The sequence below is a fragment of the Ambystoma mexicanum genome, chromosome 6p, assembly GCF_040938575.1.
Source record: "Ambystoma mexicanum isolate Mex_15411 chromosome 6p, UKY_AmexF1_1, whole genome shotgun sequence".
NCBI classification, from domain to species: domain Eukaryota; kingdom Metazoa; phylum Chordata; class Amphibia; order Caudata; family Ambystomatidae; genus Ambystoma; species Ambystoma mexicanum.
In genome coordinates, this window is record NC_090935.1 from 1506843497 (window position 1) to 1506863361 (window position 19865).

Sequence of the window (19865 nt, forward strand, 5' to 3'; positions counted from 1 at the left end):
CATGTCTTATTGTTCATCTATGCATGTGCTTTGTCTTACTGGTTACACCTCCATGACTTGCTGCTTGGAGTCAGTCTCCTTGGGAAGTTCCTGTGCACATGTTTTTGGTGAGAGCTGATGCAGTAGCTTCTTTTTGGTGTGGTGTCACAAAACTCAGCCATGCATGCCATCTCCTGATATTTTTCATGTCAAGTAGCCATTCCATGATGAATGAGCATGCAACACACCTCACTCTCGCAATCCACGTAAGGGGATGATCCAGATGACAAGTATACATGTGGATGATGTGTGAAGTATGCAGTCCATTGCTGGTGTGGGTGTGGGATGCCTAAATGTCTCTCCTGTGCCATGTATAATGTTGTTGCTGTGTTCACATGGATGTGATCAAGAATTGTTAATGTTGAATGGTGTGTAACCTTACATCTTTTTTATGTTCGTGTATTCTGTGAGTGGCTACATTGCTTTCTGGAAGATTTGGAGGGCATTTTCATGAAAGAACAAAGGACCTGTTGAGGGAATCAGAGTCATGCACGAGAAAGGGCTGGGTGGGCAGCTGTTGGTTTTCCCCATTGAAGGAGCATGCATATGGAAGTGGTGAGTGGAGGTGAGCAGGACCAGTAGCAATGAGGCAGAGGGAACCATCATCAAGATAGCAGACAGGTGAAGCATTTTTGTTGCACTTGATGCATGCGACTCAGTAGAACACATGGTATGGCAACATTGTGCCAGGGGCTGGCTTTGCAATATTTGGAATCTTTGGCCTGTGACATTGAAACATTTATTTCCACTTGAAATGACTGTGGCTGTTCTTTGTGCACTTTATATGATGGATGTGGATTGGGTATCATTATACTTTTGATATTATGGGGCACAAACTGTCACTCCAAGACACGCATTCTCAGAGTGTTGTTAGGGGCAAGATGGATTAGACTGTTGGCATTATCGAAGGCCACCAGGTGGGTGGGTGGGTGGCTTTACTGTGTATATTCCAGATGGGTTGCAATTGATGTGATGTAGGTTTGTACTACCTGGTTGTGTGTGTCCTGCCACAGTGCTGTTTGGGCTGTGAATGAGGGCAGGGGCCTTCCTGCAGCTCTACTCTTATGCCAAATGTAGCAATATTATGCAGGACACAACATGCCACAATGATTTTGCATACTACACTGGGTGCATATAGCAATACACCACAAGAATGGTCAAGGGAGCAGAAGTGTGACTTGAGAATTCCCAATGCGTGCTCTACTACGCCCCTAGTAGCTATGTGTGCTGCGTTGTAGCGAGCCACACCTAGAGTGGCTGGATTTCTGATCGATGTCAAAAGGAATGGGGACAGCGGGTAGCCACTGTCTCCTCCAAAGGACAACATGATTATTAATTGTAACAAACCACAGGTGTGTAAACTGAGATCCCAGTGCACTAAACCTTGACCAAAGTCAATATAAATGCCAGCTGCACACCTAGTAAAGTGGTTCTACCCTTAACCATAGTGAAATACTTGACAAAGGAGAAAATACAGGTCTCATTCGTTTAGCAAAACAAGATTTATTATGTCCACAGCAATCTGTTGGATGTATCATCCATGAGCCTGATTAGTAATTGCATCTATTGTCATTTATTGTGTTTCTGTGTGGCATGTGACTGCTTGTGGGTGTGTTATGGTTGATAATCACGAGCCAGATGTTTCCAAAGGTTCCCGATGCAAGGGCCTGTATTTAGGGGAATACTGGATGATGTAGTTATCATACTTTCATCCTGGGTAATTGGCATTCACATGCATGATGTGTCCCTTGGCATCACAGATCACCTGCACATGTATTCGAATTCCAATGTTTCCTGTTGCTATAGTTATTCTCAGTCTCTCAAGAGGGGTTACAGTGCTACATGGTTGCAGGCTATGGCTCCCAGGACCCAGGGAAAGCGGGCAACTGCATAGAATTCCTGGCACACCCTCTGCCTTGCCTGCTGTGGGTGTTGGATGTAAATGTGCCTGTGCACTCGTGCTAGGGTGCAATGCAAGACCTGGCAGCGGCACCTTGTGTGGGCTGTGATATACCCCCAACAATAGCTCTGGTATGCTGGAATGATCCAGTGGCCAGGAAGTGTAAGGCTGATAGCACGTTGTACTTTTCATGCGTGGGCTTTCATTGCGCTTTGCGATTGGTGGTGGTGTGATTATTCTCCTTCGGAGTCAAAGCAATAGCGCAATTGTTTCTGTGAATAGGGTTTACTTACTGCTTGATGGGTGTGTTTGTTCTATACACAGTGCCGCTCTCCCCACACCCATTTTCTTTGTCATTTTCCTCCTTTAATGAGGATTTTGCATGATACCCCCACGCCCCCCCCATCTAATTCTTTGCGCTGGCCCTTCCGGCGCGGTGCTCTGTCTCGTGCAAAGCGCTCCTGCAGAGTGCTATGTAGGAAGGGCCAGCACAAAGTCCAATTTGCGAGTGAGAAAAACTCATTTGGTGCAATGCAAAGTGTATGTTTGTGGCGCAAAGTGGCCACACTAAACTTTTTGTCAATTAGGCTCGCTGTTTTTCGCACTAGGGCAGTTTTTCCCCTAGTGCTAATACCATGCAAAATTGCACTTGCCATTGTGCAAAGGTTTTCTAATGTGGCACCAGTGTTTTTTGCACTAATGGACCCTACTGCTAGTACCGTGCAAAACTGCACTTGTACCAGTGCAAAGTGTCTGTAACCTGGTTCCGGTCCTCTTTTATTCATCATAATAATAGGATTGCCAAATCCAATTGCTATAAATGATGTCACGTGCACACAATAGTCCAATAGGTGGTTGGGTTATTATGACAGTATAGTGAGCAAGGCGGGCAACAAGTGAAATTCCATGCTTCACTAATGCCAGCAAACCTCCAATAATAAACACGTTAAAAGCATGGTTGCCGTCTTGCACCACTGCTGATATTCGTTTTCTGTTTGAAATGATCTTAACAATGGTCATATGTCATACGAGCCTCGTTACAGACCTGAAAGATGTTGTGGTCTGTGGATTGGGCACATAACATGTTCGTGTAAAAGTGGTGTGGCCAATTTACTGGCTCATCATAAAAAACATTTTAACATTTGGAAATATGAAACAAAACACCAGCCTATTGTGCCGGACATACACGGGGGAGCCTCTTCTGCGTGCCAGCCTAGATGGCGCGGGCATTTTCGAGGAGCTTGCCGCGTGCCAGCGCAGGCAGGCTCCACTGCGCAGCTGGGGCCGCCGTGTTTGAGTGCGTGGCCCGTGAGGCGTTCGCGTGTTTCCGCCGTGGGCACGCGAACCGGATGCGCTCGCTCTTGCATCATTTTGCTCCCGCTGTCTGTTCGGGCCCAGTCTCAAAATGGTCAGGGCGTCGGAGTGTGGATGAAAAACAAACCAGAAAACCTGGTGGTCTGCACTGGAGTTTTCGGGAACCTGTGCACCTGTTTATCACAAAGACACACGCCAGTGTGTTGTCCTCGTGGAGTGTCCCTACTATGAATGAAACATTTGTCCCGGTTGTTGTGACTAATCGGAACAACAATACGTGTAAGGAAATAACTTGGAGTTAAATCATGAATGTAAGGACGTCGGGGATCTGACACAAAGTGCAAATGTTGCAGATTTCACGGGAATTTTTTTTTAGTGGAACATAAGACATTAACAGGCATGTTTTACAGATGGCACGAATTATTTGTGATGAGCAGTGTTAGAAGTATCTATTTCATTTGCAGCTCCATAAATCCTAAAAAAAAAAAAAGTAGGCGAGTGTCAACTCAATGCAGGTTCTTTCTGTAGAGACCAATGGTGCGATTGTCGCGCAGGTGGAAAGACGCATGCTGTAAACACCTGTGATGGGAGCGATTTGGCGGTAATACGCATATTATTTGCGAGCACAAAAAGCGCCTACAAATGTGCATTATAGGGGCGTGGGGCGTACGAGGATCCGATGACACTTTGCTGAAAAACGCTCCGCTCTGTATTTGAAGTAACACGGGATTGTTCCCGTTACCCCATAAAAAGGTAGCGTGATCAGGCCACTAATACCCATTGCCATTACAGAGGGCGCGGATACTGACGCTCATTCCATGTCGTGCTTCACAGGGGCGAAAAGGGTGATGGCTATAGCACAGTCCACCGCATAACTGCACCATTCTAGGTATGGGCCGAAATAAACGCGTATTGATCAGTAACAAAAAAAAGGAGTCACAGTGATGTAGCGAAGGGAAACTGGAGAAAGAGGGGGAGACAGCAGCAGAGTAGAAGTGGAGTAAGAGACGGAAGGACTCGGGGGAAAAGACAGGCGCACAGAAACACAGGGGGAGCAATAAGCAGGTGGGTTAAGTGATATTAAGAGAGAGCTCCAGAGAGATGAGTGATAAAGCGAGCACTGGCGGGATAAAGAGGAAATGGACAGAAAAAAGGAGCGAGGAGCGCGAGTGGGAAATGTCGAGAGTTCGACACAGACATGGAGAGACAGAGCTTTCCTGTGTCTGGGAAAGAGTTGTGGCGAGAAGTGTGTGTGTGTGTGGGGAGGGGGGCGGGGGCTTGGTGTGCGATGTAATGCACCATTGGGCAGATTATGCGCAGATAACCAAACGTGTTTTTTTCTGTACGCCGGTCAGTCACTCAAACTGGTCCATCTGTACAGCTACCAATCGCTCTCTCGCAGATATCACTCCTTCCTTCCTTCCCTCTCCATCTCTCGTCCCGTCCCTCTCTGTCCGTGTCCCACTCGCACTGCCTTTCTCCGTCGCACACACCTCCACATGTGAGCCTCTCTTTTGCGCGCCCCCTTCTACCACGGCGCCCTTCCACGAGGAGCGCGCGTAATCGGGGATCCGCGCCCCCGCCTCTCCCTCCCCTTCCAGAGCAATGCACCCATGCCTGGAGTGAGAGTGCATAGCTGGCGGGGAGAAGGACGAGGCAGCTTCCTGCCTTTCGTGCACTTCCAGCTCCACACGGACTGTGCTGTGGGTAAGTCTGCATCCCAGCTTTCTTTGAGCACCTTCTTGTTTTCGGGTGGGTTGCTGGGGGCTGGGGAGGGGTACACAGGGAATAAGGCAAGCGTCTGCAGGTGTGTTGCCTTCCACCCTATGGCAATGCCCACCGCCGCTCGCCACGGCGTGCAGGACGCGTGAACCCGTAGAATAAAACAACAGGCGCCACAGCTCGGACTGGCCTACAGGGCAATAGCCCAGTGCCCGAACCAAAAGCACGGCATGCTATTAAGGGCCAGTTTTGGGGTCAAAGTGGGCCACTTTTTTTGGCCAATGTGGGCCAGTTTGATGAATTACGTCACTGTGCGGCTAGTAGTTTTGACCCTTATTGCTGAAAAATATTCTTTAAATTGCACAATTTGCATCGCATCTTGTCCCCAAAAAATCCTGCGATTCAAACCGGCTGTCACAAAATGAATGAATTGCCATTTGCAACTGCGGCCACTTTTTCATTGGTGCCCGAGCTGATGTTATGCCCCCAGTCTGACCCTAAACTCGACCTTGATGTTATTACTTCCAGTCACCCCAGTACCTGTATCCTATCCCCGTTGTCTTGCATTGTTACAGTGTTATGTTGCAATACGCCGTTACCATTGCTTTACTAATGGCTGTTGTCCAACGAAGAAGTAGCATGTCGGCGAAATACAATTACAAAAGTATAGCAAAAGACGCAATCACCATTACAAGTGCAATAATGGGGTTATTTACCATGGGGCGTAATTGACATATCGAGAGCAAGAATGTAGCGTGCTATTCAAGGCACTTTCTTTGAATGCTCCAATTCTTTCCTGATTAAAACAACTAGAATAAGGACGGCGCACAGCTGCGATCTGACATGGCTATTAAAAGCACGTCGCTCGCAGAGGTTTTCTGCATCACCCTTGTGATCTGTTTTGCTTTTTTGTTTGTTTGCCCGTGAACTGTTATTTCAATGCATGTATACAATATAGACGGATTTACCCGAATACAATTAAAAAGGCACCAATCTTGACACACACCGCGTATGAATCTATCAAGACACGTTTGCAACTCGCGCGTATTATAAGTATCTTAATCATAATAACAACAGTGACAGATTCAGATAACAAGACGATACCAATTACACCAAGATTCATGTAACACGAGCGTCAATTTTTGCACCTACGATATTCCCCAAGTAAACGTGTGTGTGCGCACGCCCCTTACAGTGACCATCCGTATGATTGTATTATTTTCAACGTCAATATAGTTCTTGGTTACTGACGGATCCGTTGCGCCATATGATGTCTTTAAGTGTGCGCTCTCACACCCGCCCGATTATGCATGATTAACTAACTGCCTTGACACATCCTCGGTCACCCGACTTCAATCAATTATCTTTTCTATAAATCCATGGAAAACAGAATTACTCTATATGCCTTGAACAATCGCATAGTATTAGATCTCTCACCAGTTACCATGTGCCCAATGAATTGAATATATAATGTTCCGAAAAGTGTCACTGTGTTCCGGCGCACGATCAATGATAGGCATTGCAGTACACAAAAGAATCCCAAACCACAAGGTGTCGGCTGAAACGCAGCCGGCCACGTGTGCAAGAGAGTCCCCTTAATCTGCATGATTTGCCCGCTATTTGCGCGTTTCCACGTAAAGCATGGAGCTGCACCCTCTCCGTGCCGAGGGTGAACGCAAATCGCACATGAGAAACAATTACGAGAATGGAATGGAGCCATTGTCAGCCTCGCAGGGCCAGACGCAGTCCCATGTTTGTGTACATAGCGTCGTGAGGGTTGTGTTAGAGAGCGAATCTCTTCCCACGGGCACCGAGAGCCTCGACATTCACCCGCAGCACAGCACTGGGTGTGGGGGGAGTAACAACAGATTTGGTGGGAGCTTTTAATTAAACTCTCCGCGGGGAAGTGCCGGATTATGCAAATGGTCGCACGCTCCCTCTTGGGGCGTGGAGCTAAAGGTCAGCTGAGGCGAGCCGCAACGGTGACACTTCGCCGGGAATCCTTTCGTCTCGGCCGCCCCTTGTCACGGTGCTCACCTCCCACTTTCAGCAGCGAAGCAGCCCGAGCGCGGGAGAGGCGCCCGGCTCAATCCCCGGCGCCATGCGGCGGCTCCAGCGGGGAGGCACCCGGTTCCATCATCCCCGGCGCCTCCATCGTGGAGGCACCCGGCTCAATCCCCGGCGCCATGGAGGCTCCAGCGGGGAGACACCCGTCTCAATCCCCGGCGCCATACGGCGGCTCCTGCGGGGAGGCACCCGGTTCCATCCCCGGCGCCATGGAGGCTCGGTGCGTAAACAAACGGAAGCGCCCGAGTTGGCACGGCTCCATCTGCGCGCCTCTTGCCGCCTGGCTTTATAATCCAAGCCCGGCCCTGTTCGTGTGGTAACAAATGTCGCACTTCGAAAATTCATAATCATATCCAATGGCAAGAACCCGGCGGAGACATGTTATCAGAATTCACGCAGCGCGTCACCATATTCAACACCGTAACAATACATTTCTAAAAGTCAATTCGGTAAAAACATTTTTTTTTTCAATTACACAAGTTAGTCTGTAGAACTAAGCATGACGTGCCATAACATATTTCTTCAGTGTTCAAATACAATATGCGAGGGCAGCCTGCCGGGATTGTCTGAAAGGGAGTTTTGCCTGCGCGCCATCTCCGAAGCCGGGGTTTTAGTTATGCCTTTAGTTATGCTTCTGCTACACGGTCAATTTGCCTTCTCTCCCTTTTTTTCAGTCTAGTTTTGAGCATGGAGGTTGATGGCCTTCAGAGGGGCATTTTAGAAGGCGACACCAAAGCGGTCCAGCAGTGTCTGACGGACATCTTCACCAGTGTCTACACAACATGTGACATCCCGGAGAACGCCATTTTCGGGCCCTGTGTACTGAGCCACACCTCGCTTTATGACAGCATTGCTTTCATCGCCCTTAAGTCCACGGACAAAAGGACTGCCCCTTACATTTTTCGGGTAAGCATCCATCATGTACTAGGTTGTTCTTAATGTCAAAGCATGCATGCGCTCACAGTGGCTAAAAGTTTTATCTATTGGACAGCCTATATCTCTGGAGCTGGTAGAAGCACATCGATCAGAAGTTTGAAATAATACGTCTGGGAGTTGCTTGAAGAGTTTCTCATATAAAGATGGTAGAACCAGTCCACATTGTGAACTGAAAATGAACGATTTACAAAATTGTTTTCATTTGGATTTTCACATTGAAAAGCGCCTTCGTAAATCGGGCCCCATTTCACTAGAACAGAAAAGTAAATAAACGTTATAAAGGAAAATAAAGAGGGTAGGGGGTCTCCATGGATTTCGTCACACAGGGTTGTCAATGCCAACATTAAACAAAGAGGTGTGAAGAAAAGCTCAAATAAATCAATCAGAACCATTATATCAATTTAAATTTCTACCATAAATGCTCACCTAAAGAATCACATGACAGTCCCAAAAGTTGAGAAAATCCATAACATTTTGTAAAATTCATATCAAATCCACATCAACTCGAAATGTAGACATTTTAAAGATCAAACAGTAAAATTCAAATAACAACAACAGAATCATGAGACAGGGTAACAAATCGAACATCACTCGTGTCACTCAAACGTGATACATAAATACATAGACAGAGTAGATTTAGAAGTATACCAAAAGAAACTCCTGTGTGCCAAAGGATCTGGTTCAAAAGACCATGAACCATCATGAGTGGAAAGTTCCAAATACACCGGGGATAGACAACAAGACAAGTGCTCGAGCAAGTGGCGGTCTCTAGAGTGCAAGAGACCACTAGAACAAGAGTCTACTAGATGAGACGGCAAAGACAACGGGCTGTCTCCTGATGTCAGCTCCTTCGGGGGGGGGGGACAGGAAAAGCCTGTCCTCCTGTCTAGGTGCGACTAGCGGCAGTATATGCCAAGCTTTCACCTGGACCTAGGGACCAGGTTTCTGAAAAATAACAAGGAATCTCATATAAGAAAACATGTAATCAGGTGCAGGACCACCATGTGAAACCCAAGGAGAGCAACACTACTTACTCACTCATGGCCAAAGATGGATGGCAAGAAAATCGCCAGTTCTGCATAAAAAATCACAACCTGAACTGCAAAGAAAGAATACAGAAGAAATGGGCACGCTAGTCCCACATGTGTGATCATTAGAATTTCTACATTTCGAGTTGGTGTGTATTTGATATGAATGAAAAAAAAATGGCATACCTTTTCTCAACTTTTGAAACTTTCATGTGATTCTTTAGATGAGCATAGATAGCTACATCGGTAGCAATTTAAAATGAATATACGTAGAGCATCTGCACTTATTAATAAGTAGACACGGTTAGCGTGTTCTTTTCCTTAATCCGGTTTCATATACATCATCGAGAACAATTAACACTTTCGTATTTTAAGCAAGTTATAGCACTGAGGGTCGCTTTTAAGCACATCATTGATTCAGTGGTTCACATCCCAGAAGTCACCTCAAGGGTAGATTTACATGAACTCATATGTACATGGGGAGTTCCTTTTCAATAAGGCGATCAGACACGGGGGTGTTGGATAAGACTTTGGCTATTCTCGTGGAGTCTATGTAGGGGTCAGCTGGTGTCTGTGCTCCTGCCACTGTATTAGTGTTATTCTGCAGGTGTACACCTGCTGGAGCCTTCACTTGTGGAAATATGTTGGTGTCTGTGCTGCTACAAGGGTGCTTGCTGGTGCCTGTGCCACTGTGATGTTCTTTTGTTGGTGTCAATGTGCTGATGGGTGATATCAGTTGTGCTGGTGTTAGTCTGCTGTTTCCTTTGGTGAAGTAATTCATGCTTGTGCCCGTGCCTCCATCAGTGCTGGGGTTAGTGTGGTGTTTGTGCTGGTGTCAGTGGCCTGGTGTCTGTGCTGGATTCAGGATGCTGCTATTAATGTGGTTTTGTCTGATTGGTAACTGTGTTGATAGTCACGTGATAGTGTGTGTGTTGATGTCAGTGTGCTGTTTTCTTAACTCGTGTGAATTGTGGTGTTTATATGTGCGTCTTTGCTGATGATGTTGTTCTAGTCTCTATGCTGCAGTGGGTATACTGGTGACATCACTGTTGTGGATGTGCTGTAGTGTATATGATTCTATGCCCTCTGCATTTGTGCTGGTGTGGGTCTCCTGCTCTGTGTGCTAGGTCTGTAATAAAGGGAAATATACAAAAATGTCACCCTCAGTATTGTGCCCCCGCAGTTACTGCGACTTTGGGGGCGCACAAAATACTGGCTCCCATTACAGCACCCAAGCAGAGGAGGGGTTGCATGGATGTCCCCCTCTCTCCTTGGGCGCAGTAACGGGAGTCAGAGGTTCCAGGGGTGACCCGCGCTTACCATTGTTGTAAGCGGGGGACAAGAAAGTACAAAAAAGCACCATGCAGCATCAGGATCCGACACCGCTGGAATAGCGGGGAGTCGGCGGCGCACACAGAAGTGTGCCACCGTAAAGGTAAGTGGGGTAAGGGAATGCAGGCTGGGGGACGAGGGTTAAGTTATCTATTTGATCACTTCACCGCGCCGTAATTGGCGTCAACCTTTTCGTCGGCGCAGTTACGGATGGCGCAGTGATCACATAGATTCTAATAAAGTGTGTGTGTGTTGTTGTGTGGCTGTGCTGGTGTGGATGCAGTCATTTCTTGCTGGTATGGGTGTGTTTGCACCTTTGTTACAGGTGTTCTGGTTTCAGTGCCGGCATCTGGGCTGCTGTCTCGGCTTGCTTGAGTGAACGTGCGTGCTGTTTCCACTCTTATGTTGCATGCTCTTTGTATAGCACTCATCTTACATTAGCATGGCCTTGTAACTCTTTCTAATATGTACGTACTGGTGTTCTATAGAGTTGTCAGAGCTGGCCTCTGCTGGTATGCTGATTTCTGTCATGTCAGTGCTAGTGGCTTTGCTGGTGTAGGCGGGGTGGTGTCTAAGTGTGTATGTCTGCTGTTGGTCACTAGACATCTTTATCGGCTGAACAGTATTTCCTTCTCTAAATCTGCCTTTGGCTTGGGCTGCAGGTGGACACATCCGCTGCCAATGGGTCGTCGGAGGGTCTGATGTGGCTGCGTCTGGTTCAGTCTGCCAGGAACAAAGAAGAGCAAAATTTAGAAGCCTATATTAAAAATGGACAATTGTTTTACCGATCTCTCGGTAGGATTGCAAAAGACGAGGAGCTGTTGGTGTGGTACGGAAAAGAGCTCACCCAATTACTGCTTCTAAACCCAACTCCTGACAGCACCAAAATCATAGGTAAGTGCTGCTGAATGAACAGTACCACGTCTGCCATGCCTTAATTGGTTTCCCCTACAACGTCGCTAGGCAAACTCCCCTCCGATACCCACGCTCCTTTCCAGCAGTGCATATGAGAGAATTAATGACAGTTGGGAGATGTTACAGAAATGAAACAGTTCGCAAACATAAAACATAACAATGCAAGACATTAATGCTAGTGACATGCGTGTAGCAAAAGGAGTTTTATTCAATGTATTGATTTTTAAGAACAATCTGCCTGACTTGCAGTGTTATCAGCCTACACGTGTTTCGACACATCGTCTTTATCAAGGCTGATGATGAATGCAGCTGATAACAAGACATAACTAAGAAACTCTGGTTTGGTGGCATTATATGATATGACTTTTCATTGACGGTCAAAAGAAGAATATGAACATACTGTTACAGGAATATATAAATAAAAGTAAAATGGGAGGAAAAAAGGCCCAAAAGAGGATGGGGGAGCCAAAAAATAATTATCAAATGTAAAAATAAGAAAAGGTGAAGTTAGAAAGAATGAATGAAAGAAAAAAAGGACAGGTAAGTAGAGAAGAAGAAATATAGGTGGCATGCAATTAGATAAAACAAAAGGACAAAGAAATAAAATTAAATAGCACAGAAGAATGTATGATTACAAAACGAACGACACAGGTAGCGTGAGATGCAATGGGAAAGGAATGAAGACAAAAATAAAAATTAAAACGAAATAAGGTAAAGGATGTTTACAATGTTTCACACGCTTGAAGTTCACACGTGCATCATCGTGATATGCATTATCATCATCCCAGTAAGTTTATGTTGGATAACACATGAGTCATACAAAATTTACATCCATCACAAAGGCAAGAAACGTAATAAAATCTGCATTCACCATATTTCCAACCATTAACACGAAAAGGCTGAAAATACATATGCAATAAAGCACTCCATCTTGCTAATTTTTATTCATGATTTATTTTTATAGTAATGAATTACAATGTATGTATCTTTAATAACAAACTTAACACTGGCGATCAGTCATGGGATTCAAACCTGTGCTGCTCTGCGTTGTTTTGCTATCAAGACAAACACGTTGCCCCTGAGCTATCCTCCCAGCATAAACTACCTCTTTAATTAGCTACTGTTTATATCTAGATCTCATTGCAGATGCTTTTGTTAAATAATGATGTAGCACTCACGTCACCACAATATGAGAGGCCTGCAACATAAACAAAAGTGTCAGCCTGCATTGGTAAAGCATTTTATGTCAAAGAACTGATATAGGTTTCAACTTCAGCAGCAAGCAAATGGTTTATAGGTTTAGCCAATTAACTCTGATCTCCAAGGTGGTCATACTACCCCAGCAAAAAGCATTTTAGTTTGTTTTCAGCATCTTTAGGGATACTACGTGGAGAACAACATGAAGGCAGAGTATTAGTACATTCAGTCTTGACATTGGTTAACCAATTCATCCTCAGTGAAAGTTATTTTGTCAAGATATTATTGTTCATGTCCTTACTCATCTCACAGATGCATGGTCATCCAGAGAATAGCTCAGGGGCAATGCATTCGCCTTCGAAACAAGAGAACACGTAGCAGTACAGGTGAGATCCCCTGGTCGGCGCTTAGAAACCTCTTGGTATTAAGCATGTTTTAAATAACCAATTATGATCATACAAACATACACTCAAAAGAGGGTTGGACACATCACACAAAAATGTTTTTAATTTTCCAAACCAAACCGAGTTGACTATGCTTACCATAGATTATAGATTGGTGCTGGGAATGGAAATGCTACATTTCTACAGACGCTATTCTAAACTTTAGGACTGAGAAACTGATGTTCGCATTCCTTCCCTTGATGATGAATAAGTAGCCGGAGGCCCGGAGTGTGCTAATAGGACCACATGTTCACACGTGCCTGGAGGGGTCCTATTCAGAACCGTCCCTGCCTGTGGGATGTCCAGAGTAGCCTTCTCTACTGCTCCATGCACCCTATGTGTGCACAGGTTAAAAAAAAAGGGGGGGGGGAGAACACACCCTTGTTTTACTCCCCTCCACACAAGATAAAATTGCTACACCTTTCCCCCATATCTTACATCACAAATACGCTTGTACCCGCTTGAACTGCCACTGGAAGCTTCATGAGGCACCTGGGAGTCTCATTCCAGTGAGGGTCTCCCAAAGCTTCCCGTGGTGCACAAGGTTAAAGGTGGTCGGGAGGTCATACAGACTAAATAAGTAGGATTCCCCTTGATAGTCATGCATAAGGGTTAGAAGAAAAATATTCAGAGTATGAATCATTGTGCTAACCCCCCCAATAAAGCTACATTGCATGTTGGCCAGGATTGAATCCTCAGAAATCCATTCTAACCACTGAAAATACAGCAAGCAACCAAAACACCTCGAGATATCATCTGATAGGGCAGTGGGCAATAGGATTCTGTAAACGCGAAATCTTCGTCTTTTGCACTGGGATCATTATTGTACACTCCTAGCTATTTGGGCGGGAGGGTACTGATTTACACAAAAACATTAAATACATTTTATAATAAGATAGGCAATACATTAGTATTTTGAATTTTTTTTAATTAATGCTTTCAGTTTATATTCAATCAAGAACAAACTTTTGCATTTAAATTCACAAATTAAAAATGACGTTTCCTAAGATAAAAACTATTAAAACCACTTTAACTAAAAATAAAAGAAATGCATCAATATCAATGGTTACAAATAAAAAAACGACAACAAAAATCCATCTATTTATATAGATATGATGGCATACTTATATTGTCAAAATTATTGCCAAGAATTATCAGATCATATCTACTTCGTAGCTTTTAGCCATATGTCATAGGCTGCAGCGTTATGAACTACAGATTCTGCCCCAATCAAATCCGACCAGACCTGATCCCAGCTTATGTATTCCATGTGCCGGACGAGCCCTCCGTACCCTTTGATATAAAGGGGTTTCAAAACAAGCGGTCAATAGGTGCCGAGTTGTTTCCACTTCTATGTCACTGTGCCTACACATTTTGTCTTCAGCTTGGTGATCAGTCCTGTTCCACTTGTTCGTATATTCTTTGGTCTCGAGTATATTGAGCTTTAATTGCAGTGTAAATCTCCTCAATGATGGGTTAGACCATTTTGTTAAATAAGTTCTAGGTTTGCTCCTATCGAAACCTTGATGAGAGTACTCTCTGTATCTACTCAGCTTACACAGACTATCTATATCTTTTATCTTATCCATCTCCTTGGATTTCTTTTTGATGTATGTCTTGTAGTCTGGTCGTTCACATATTGTTTCTATTTTTAGACTCAAAGAACACAGATCAGAGTCCGCAAAATGGCTCTGCTCTTTTCTGAAATAATTTGAAAGATCGCCATTGTTGTTTTTCCCATTATCTGAAGAAGAGGATTCGTACCTGCTACCCCTTTGCTGATTTTTAAATGGAGAAGTGTTGTTTTAATGGACCAGTTTGAGAGTAAGGATTCTAATCCGTACTCGAGTCTCAGAGCCTCCACTGGTACTCCCTTAGGCATATCCATTTTAGATCGAAGGATTTTCCCTTCCATTTTCGGTAACCACCGGATTTCCTTTTCTGACAATGTCTCAAGTGCATACAGTATTGCCGGACACACACTAGATTTGTATATTTGTAATAAACCTTCTATGTTTCCACCTCCTTTGTGCTCCACGTAAACTTTTATGGCCAACCCACTTTGCTGTATTTTAGGTACGATATATTCTTTATGATGCAATACAGATGGTGCTCATATGGGAAAGCCCAAATATAGCACTTCAGTTGCCATTTCCAATTTTGTACCTTCCAAGAACCATGATTTCTTTTTTGACTTTCTATGAGAGTCTTTCAGACACCTTGTCCTTGTCTTGTTCTTATTTATAGTCATGGAATTCTCTTTGGCATATTTTTCCAGGGCATTCAGGGAACGCTGCAGGCCAATTTGTGTTTGTTCGAAAATGATTATATCGTCAGTATAAGACATCATAACCACTTTTACGGCATTTATAGTAGGTGGAAAATTTCTTGTGTCCAATAAGGCTCGGTCCATGTCCGCCGTATATAAATTATACAGGGTAGGATCCAATTCGCAACCCTGTTTCAACCCCTCCAGGGTTTCGATGAATTTTGTCAATACGCCCTCTTGACTTGGACGGACAGCCACTGTGGTGTTTTTGTAAACTTCCTGTATAACTTATAGTAGCACCGGATCGATGCCCCAAGCCTTCAGTTTGATCCAAAGTCTACCTCTTGACACTAGGTCAGAGGCATTTGAAAAGTCCACGTAACAGCAGTATAATATATTTTCACCTTTTGGACGTATTGCTCTCAAAAAGTGCAGAGCTGCGATGTTGGTCGTTACGTATTTCTTCCTAAAACCTGTTTGAAATAGGCTAAATATGTTCTTAATTTCTCCCCAATAAGTTACTATCATGTTAAACAAAGTGAAAGGTATGTCAAATGTCCCAGAGTATTGTAAGATTAACGCCAGTAGGTCCAACATTTGAATAAGCGGAGGTGCTCTACTAGACATTTGTACCATAGATTTAAAAATAGATTCTAATGCTTTGCTTACGTTGACTAGATACTTTTGATGGGATCTTCCCAGACATTACTGGGAACCTTTGTTTCAATCTGAGTTTTGTTGTGGATGCATGCCTTGCACGATTAGCTACCAGCATCTACAGCAAATATATAGCCCTACGAACCCTCAGGTATCTGAGCGCTGCTTATTATTACCCACTGTGTGTGGTGCTCATTTATTGACCTCGGAAGGATGAAAGGCTGAGTTTGGCCCTGTCGGGATTCGAACCTGCGTCATCAGGCTCTGCACAGATGTAGTGGGGTAGCATTCTGAGGTTTCATGTCTGTTTTGACGGGGGTTTATTTGCCACGGGTGTGTGTACTTATTTGGGTTGAGAATTGTGTGTTGGAACATACCATTTTAACATTTAAGTGTGGGGAGCAGTCAGTGGAGATCTCGATTGGCAGGTTGGTGAGGGCTGCATTTAATCTTTAGACATCATAAAAGAAATCATAACATGGTATCGTAAGGTATAGAAGGCATAACAAATCCTTTGACGTCAAAGAAATGCATGAAAAATATCTAGCAAAGGCAAAACAACATAGTGCCCTTCCACCCGGTCCTGCCACCTGCTTCTGCAGATAGGTCCCATTTCACTTTAGCCCCCGTCTCTCGTTCTCGCCTCCACCGCTCTCCGTCTCCCTTTCTATCTTTCTCTCTCTCTCTCTCTCTCTCTCCCTCCATCGCTCATGCTTTCTCTCCCTCTATCTCTTATAAATTCATTATACACACAGAGGGGCCGATTCATGGAATTTTTCGCACAGATAATAGGCTACGTGTGCCCAATCTGCACGCGCAACTCTGTTTGTCGATACATGGAATGGAATGCGCAGGACTTTTCCTGGACTTGTGTGGATTTCTCGCTGGCCTAGCATGCCTGTGAGAGCCGTTGAGGGCCTTGTGCAACACGCCGATCAGTGGGTGGACGTGGTCAGTGCAGAGGGCTGAGCACCAGAAATGGGGGATAACTTGCGAAGAAGTGGGCGTTCTGATGGAGGTCCTGCAGGCAGTCCCTCGTATGACTAATATTGCGCGGCAAGAGACGTATTCATGGAATCGATCGCGCAACATCTTGACTGGGAAATGCCCAAGCAAGTCCTTCACAGGATCCGCCACCCGAAGGCTGGTGAAAGTACACTTGCACGTAGGATTTTCAGCACGCAGGTGGGATCTCATGTTGTATTTCGTGGTGCTTGTACTCAATCAGGGTTCTGATGTAATGTAGGGGTGCGCGTACGCTGTGTCGCAGGAAGCAGGAACGTTTTATGTGTGTTCACATGCACCTTTTCCGAGTTATTGGCGAGTTACGATTTTTCATACGCATGTTGACGGGGTACCGGAAACAGCTACGAGGGACCGTCCATCAACACGACCACATTTTTATGTGTTCCTCCTAATTCTGCATGTTCAGCCCCCTATTTGGGTCGCTGCCTAGGCCCAGCCCACACTCTGCTTGGAGTCACGCGGAAGGTGCTTGTCCATTCGCAGAGACATGCCGGGCCTGCATGAAATCCACGCAAGTCCCGTAAAAATCCTGTGTTTTTGGTTCCATGAATCGCCGAACAAGGATTTGCACGGAGATTGGCAAGCAAATCCCTGATTTTCCACACAAATATTTGACAATATTTGTCAAATATTGTGACGATTCCCGTTTTGAAATTTTTTCTAGATTATCTGTCTTTTGACAACTAGCATCAGGTCAGTCTCCCATAAATATTTCCGCTATAACGTGATGTCCGGTTGACATATGACCCATTCACTAATACAGTTTCTCTCCCTTTTTTTTGTATACCGCTGCTTTTTCACCAATAATAACACGTATGTACGTTATCATAATAATTTTACAACATGGAAATAATTGTCAATAATTGATATTGATGTTACTGGGATACTTATTGCTTTTTGTGAAACACTACGTGGTACTAAATTGGAATCATCATTCTTTGTTCTAACGTTGGTGGACATAATGGTATTATCATGGTCTTATACTTAATATATGGAAACTTTTATGCTTTACTATGCTTGATGCGATGGCATATTAATGCTTCGTGATTATATCCAACTTAATTATACCTGGTTTTGATCGTTGTCATATTGATACTGCAGTTACTGGCCCTGAGGAAGGACATGTAAGTCCGAAATGCATAGGCCCCATTGCTGATGCATCTGCAAATACTTGACATGAGTTGTTAAAAACCTAATAAAGGATGAAATGAAAAGTTATACATTCAAATTATTCATATCTGAAAGTTTTTTGAATATAACAGTATACAAATATACCACAGGATTGTGTATTCTGGGAGTGCAGCCCACACCGCTGGCTTCATGGCCAAGGTCTCTTTTTAAATCAGCTAGGTGCCCCAATAGCTGAGGAAAAAACTGTTAGGCCAACAATGAAATTGACATTCCCTGGAATTGAAATGGACTCAATTGAAGGTAACTGCAGGCTCCCAGCAGATAAGTTGGAGCAATTTACAAAGGCAGTGAAGGAAATTAGAAAAAGAGAGAATGTAACTTTAGCAGAGTTGCAGAAATTGATGGGGCACCTTAACTTTGCGGGGAAGGTCATCCCAGCTCATAGAGTATTTTCTAGAAGGCTTGCCCGGAAAACTGTGGAGCTGATGCAGGCGCATCACCACATACCTGTGGGCATGGAGTGAAAAAAGATCTGCAGGTGTGGGAAATATTCCTTGAATCCTTTAATGGGGTTTCAGCATGGAGGGATCCATGGCAGTCTAGCAAAGGGGTCGAGCTTTTGACAGAGGCCTCAGGATGTTTGGGTATTGAAGTCTTTTTGTCAGGAAGCTGGTGCTGGTGTACAGAACAGCATAGCTGACGCATTGTCTCATTTGCAGTGGCAAAGATTCAGGCAGCTCGCACCGGGGGCAGAGGCGGAGATGACGAGAATGCTGGAGTGGTTCTGGGGGATAGCAAAGATGTTCTAAGGGCACTCGTGGAGAACTCGTTGGCCCCAGGTACATTGCAGCGTTATATGGGTCATTTTGACAACTCCATTATGATACTGAAGCCTGGGGGAGCGATTCAAGAATAGGAAATTATAGAGTTCCTAAAAAATGTCTAGAAGTTCAAGAAGAGAAGGACATGGGCAGCAACGAGTTTAGCAGCACTAGCATTTTCCAGCAGGACCAGAGGAGTCAAGGACCACACCAAATGTGAGGCTGCAAGGGAAGCTATGAAAGGCTGGGGGAGTCTAGCAAGCAGAAAGCCAGATCTCAGATGCCCCATTACATTCGAAGACCTTACACAAATGATGAGCAAAATTGCAGCGGGATCCGCAATCAAATACGAGATTAAACTCTTTAGGACAGCGTTCATGTTACATTTGTTGGGGCCTTTAAAGTAGGTAAAATCGCTGCAGCTAACAAGGCAGCTGATGGCCAAGGAGGCTTGAGGAAGGCTGATGTGTCAATACAAGAACAGCAGGTTAGGCTATTAATGAGAAGGTCAAAGACGGATCAGGCAGGTAAAGGGCAATGGGTCCGCCTGCAGTGCATACGAGATGGTAGCTGCTGTCCAGTTTGTTTGTTAAGGACTTTTATGGTCATCAGGCCTCTGGGTGCAAAAAACCTGTTGTCTCAAGAAAACGGGCTACCATTAACGGTTTTTCAGTTCCAGACAGTGTTGGGCATACTGTTGAGAAGGTTAGGGAGGGATCCAAAACATTATGGCAACCACTCATTCCGAAATGGGCCATCCACCATGGCAGCAGTCAGTCAGGGGCAAGCATTCAAGAAATCAAGCATATTGGGCGGTGGAGATCGAGTGTCTGCAGGAAGTATGTTAGGATTGAAAGGATGAGGGGCATGCCAATGATGATTATATATTTTTCTCTCACTGTGATAGAGGGCGCCACGAGTAGCAAAAAAATAGCATGGGTGATTGGTCACTCATTCGTAGTGAGAGCAGCAGAGTGGGCGAATTTCAGGAGGAATAAAAGAAGGAGGGCCTTTGGATAGACCAACATTCAATGGTTTGTCAAGCGAGACATGAGATGGGATGAATTT

At 44.8% G+C, this 19865-nt stretch overlaps 1 protein-coding gene across 3 annotated transcripts in view; it reads left to right on the forward strand.

The window, feature by feature from the left end:
• Positions 1–4613: 4613 nt before the first annotated feature.
• PRDM8 (PR/SET domain 8) overlaps positions 4614–19865 on the forward strand; it is a 138304-nt gene continuing 123052 nt past the window's right edge. The window contains exons 1-3 of one of the 3 annotated variants that reach the window (XM_069626352.1): positions 4614–4960; positions 7717–7948; positions 11001–11232. In XM_069626352.1, coding sequence (XP_069482453.1) covers positions 7730–7948; positions 11001–11232 — 451 coding nt within the window. In that variant the 5' untranslated portion in view covers positions 4614–4960; positions 7717–7729. Of the gene's footprint in view, positions 4961–6723; positions 7263–7352; positions 7492–7716; positions 7949–11000; positions 11233–19865 lie in introns of those variants that run through there. The other 2 variants (XM_069626351.1, XM_069626353.1) reach the window with 2 other exon arrangements.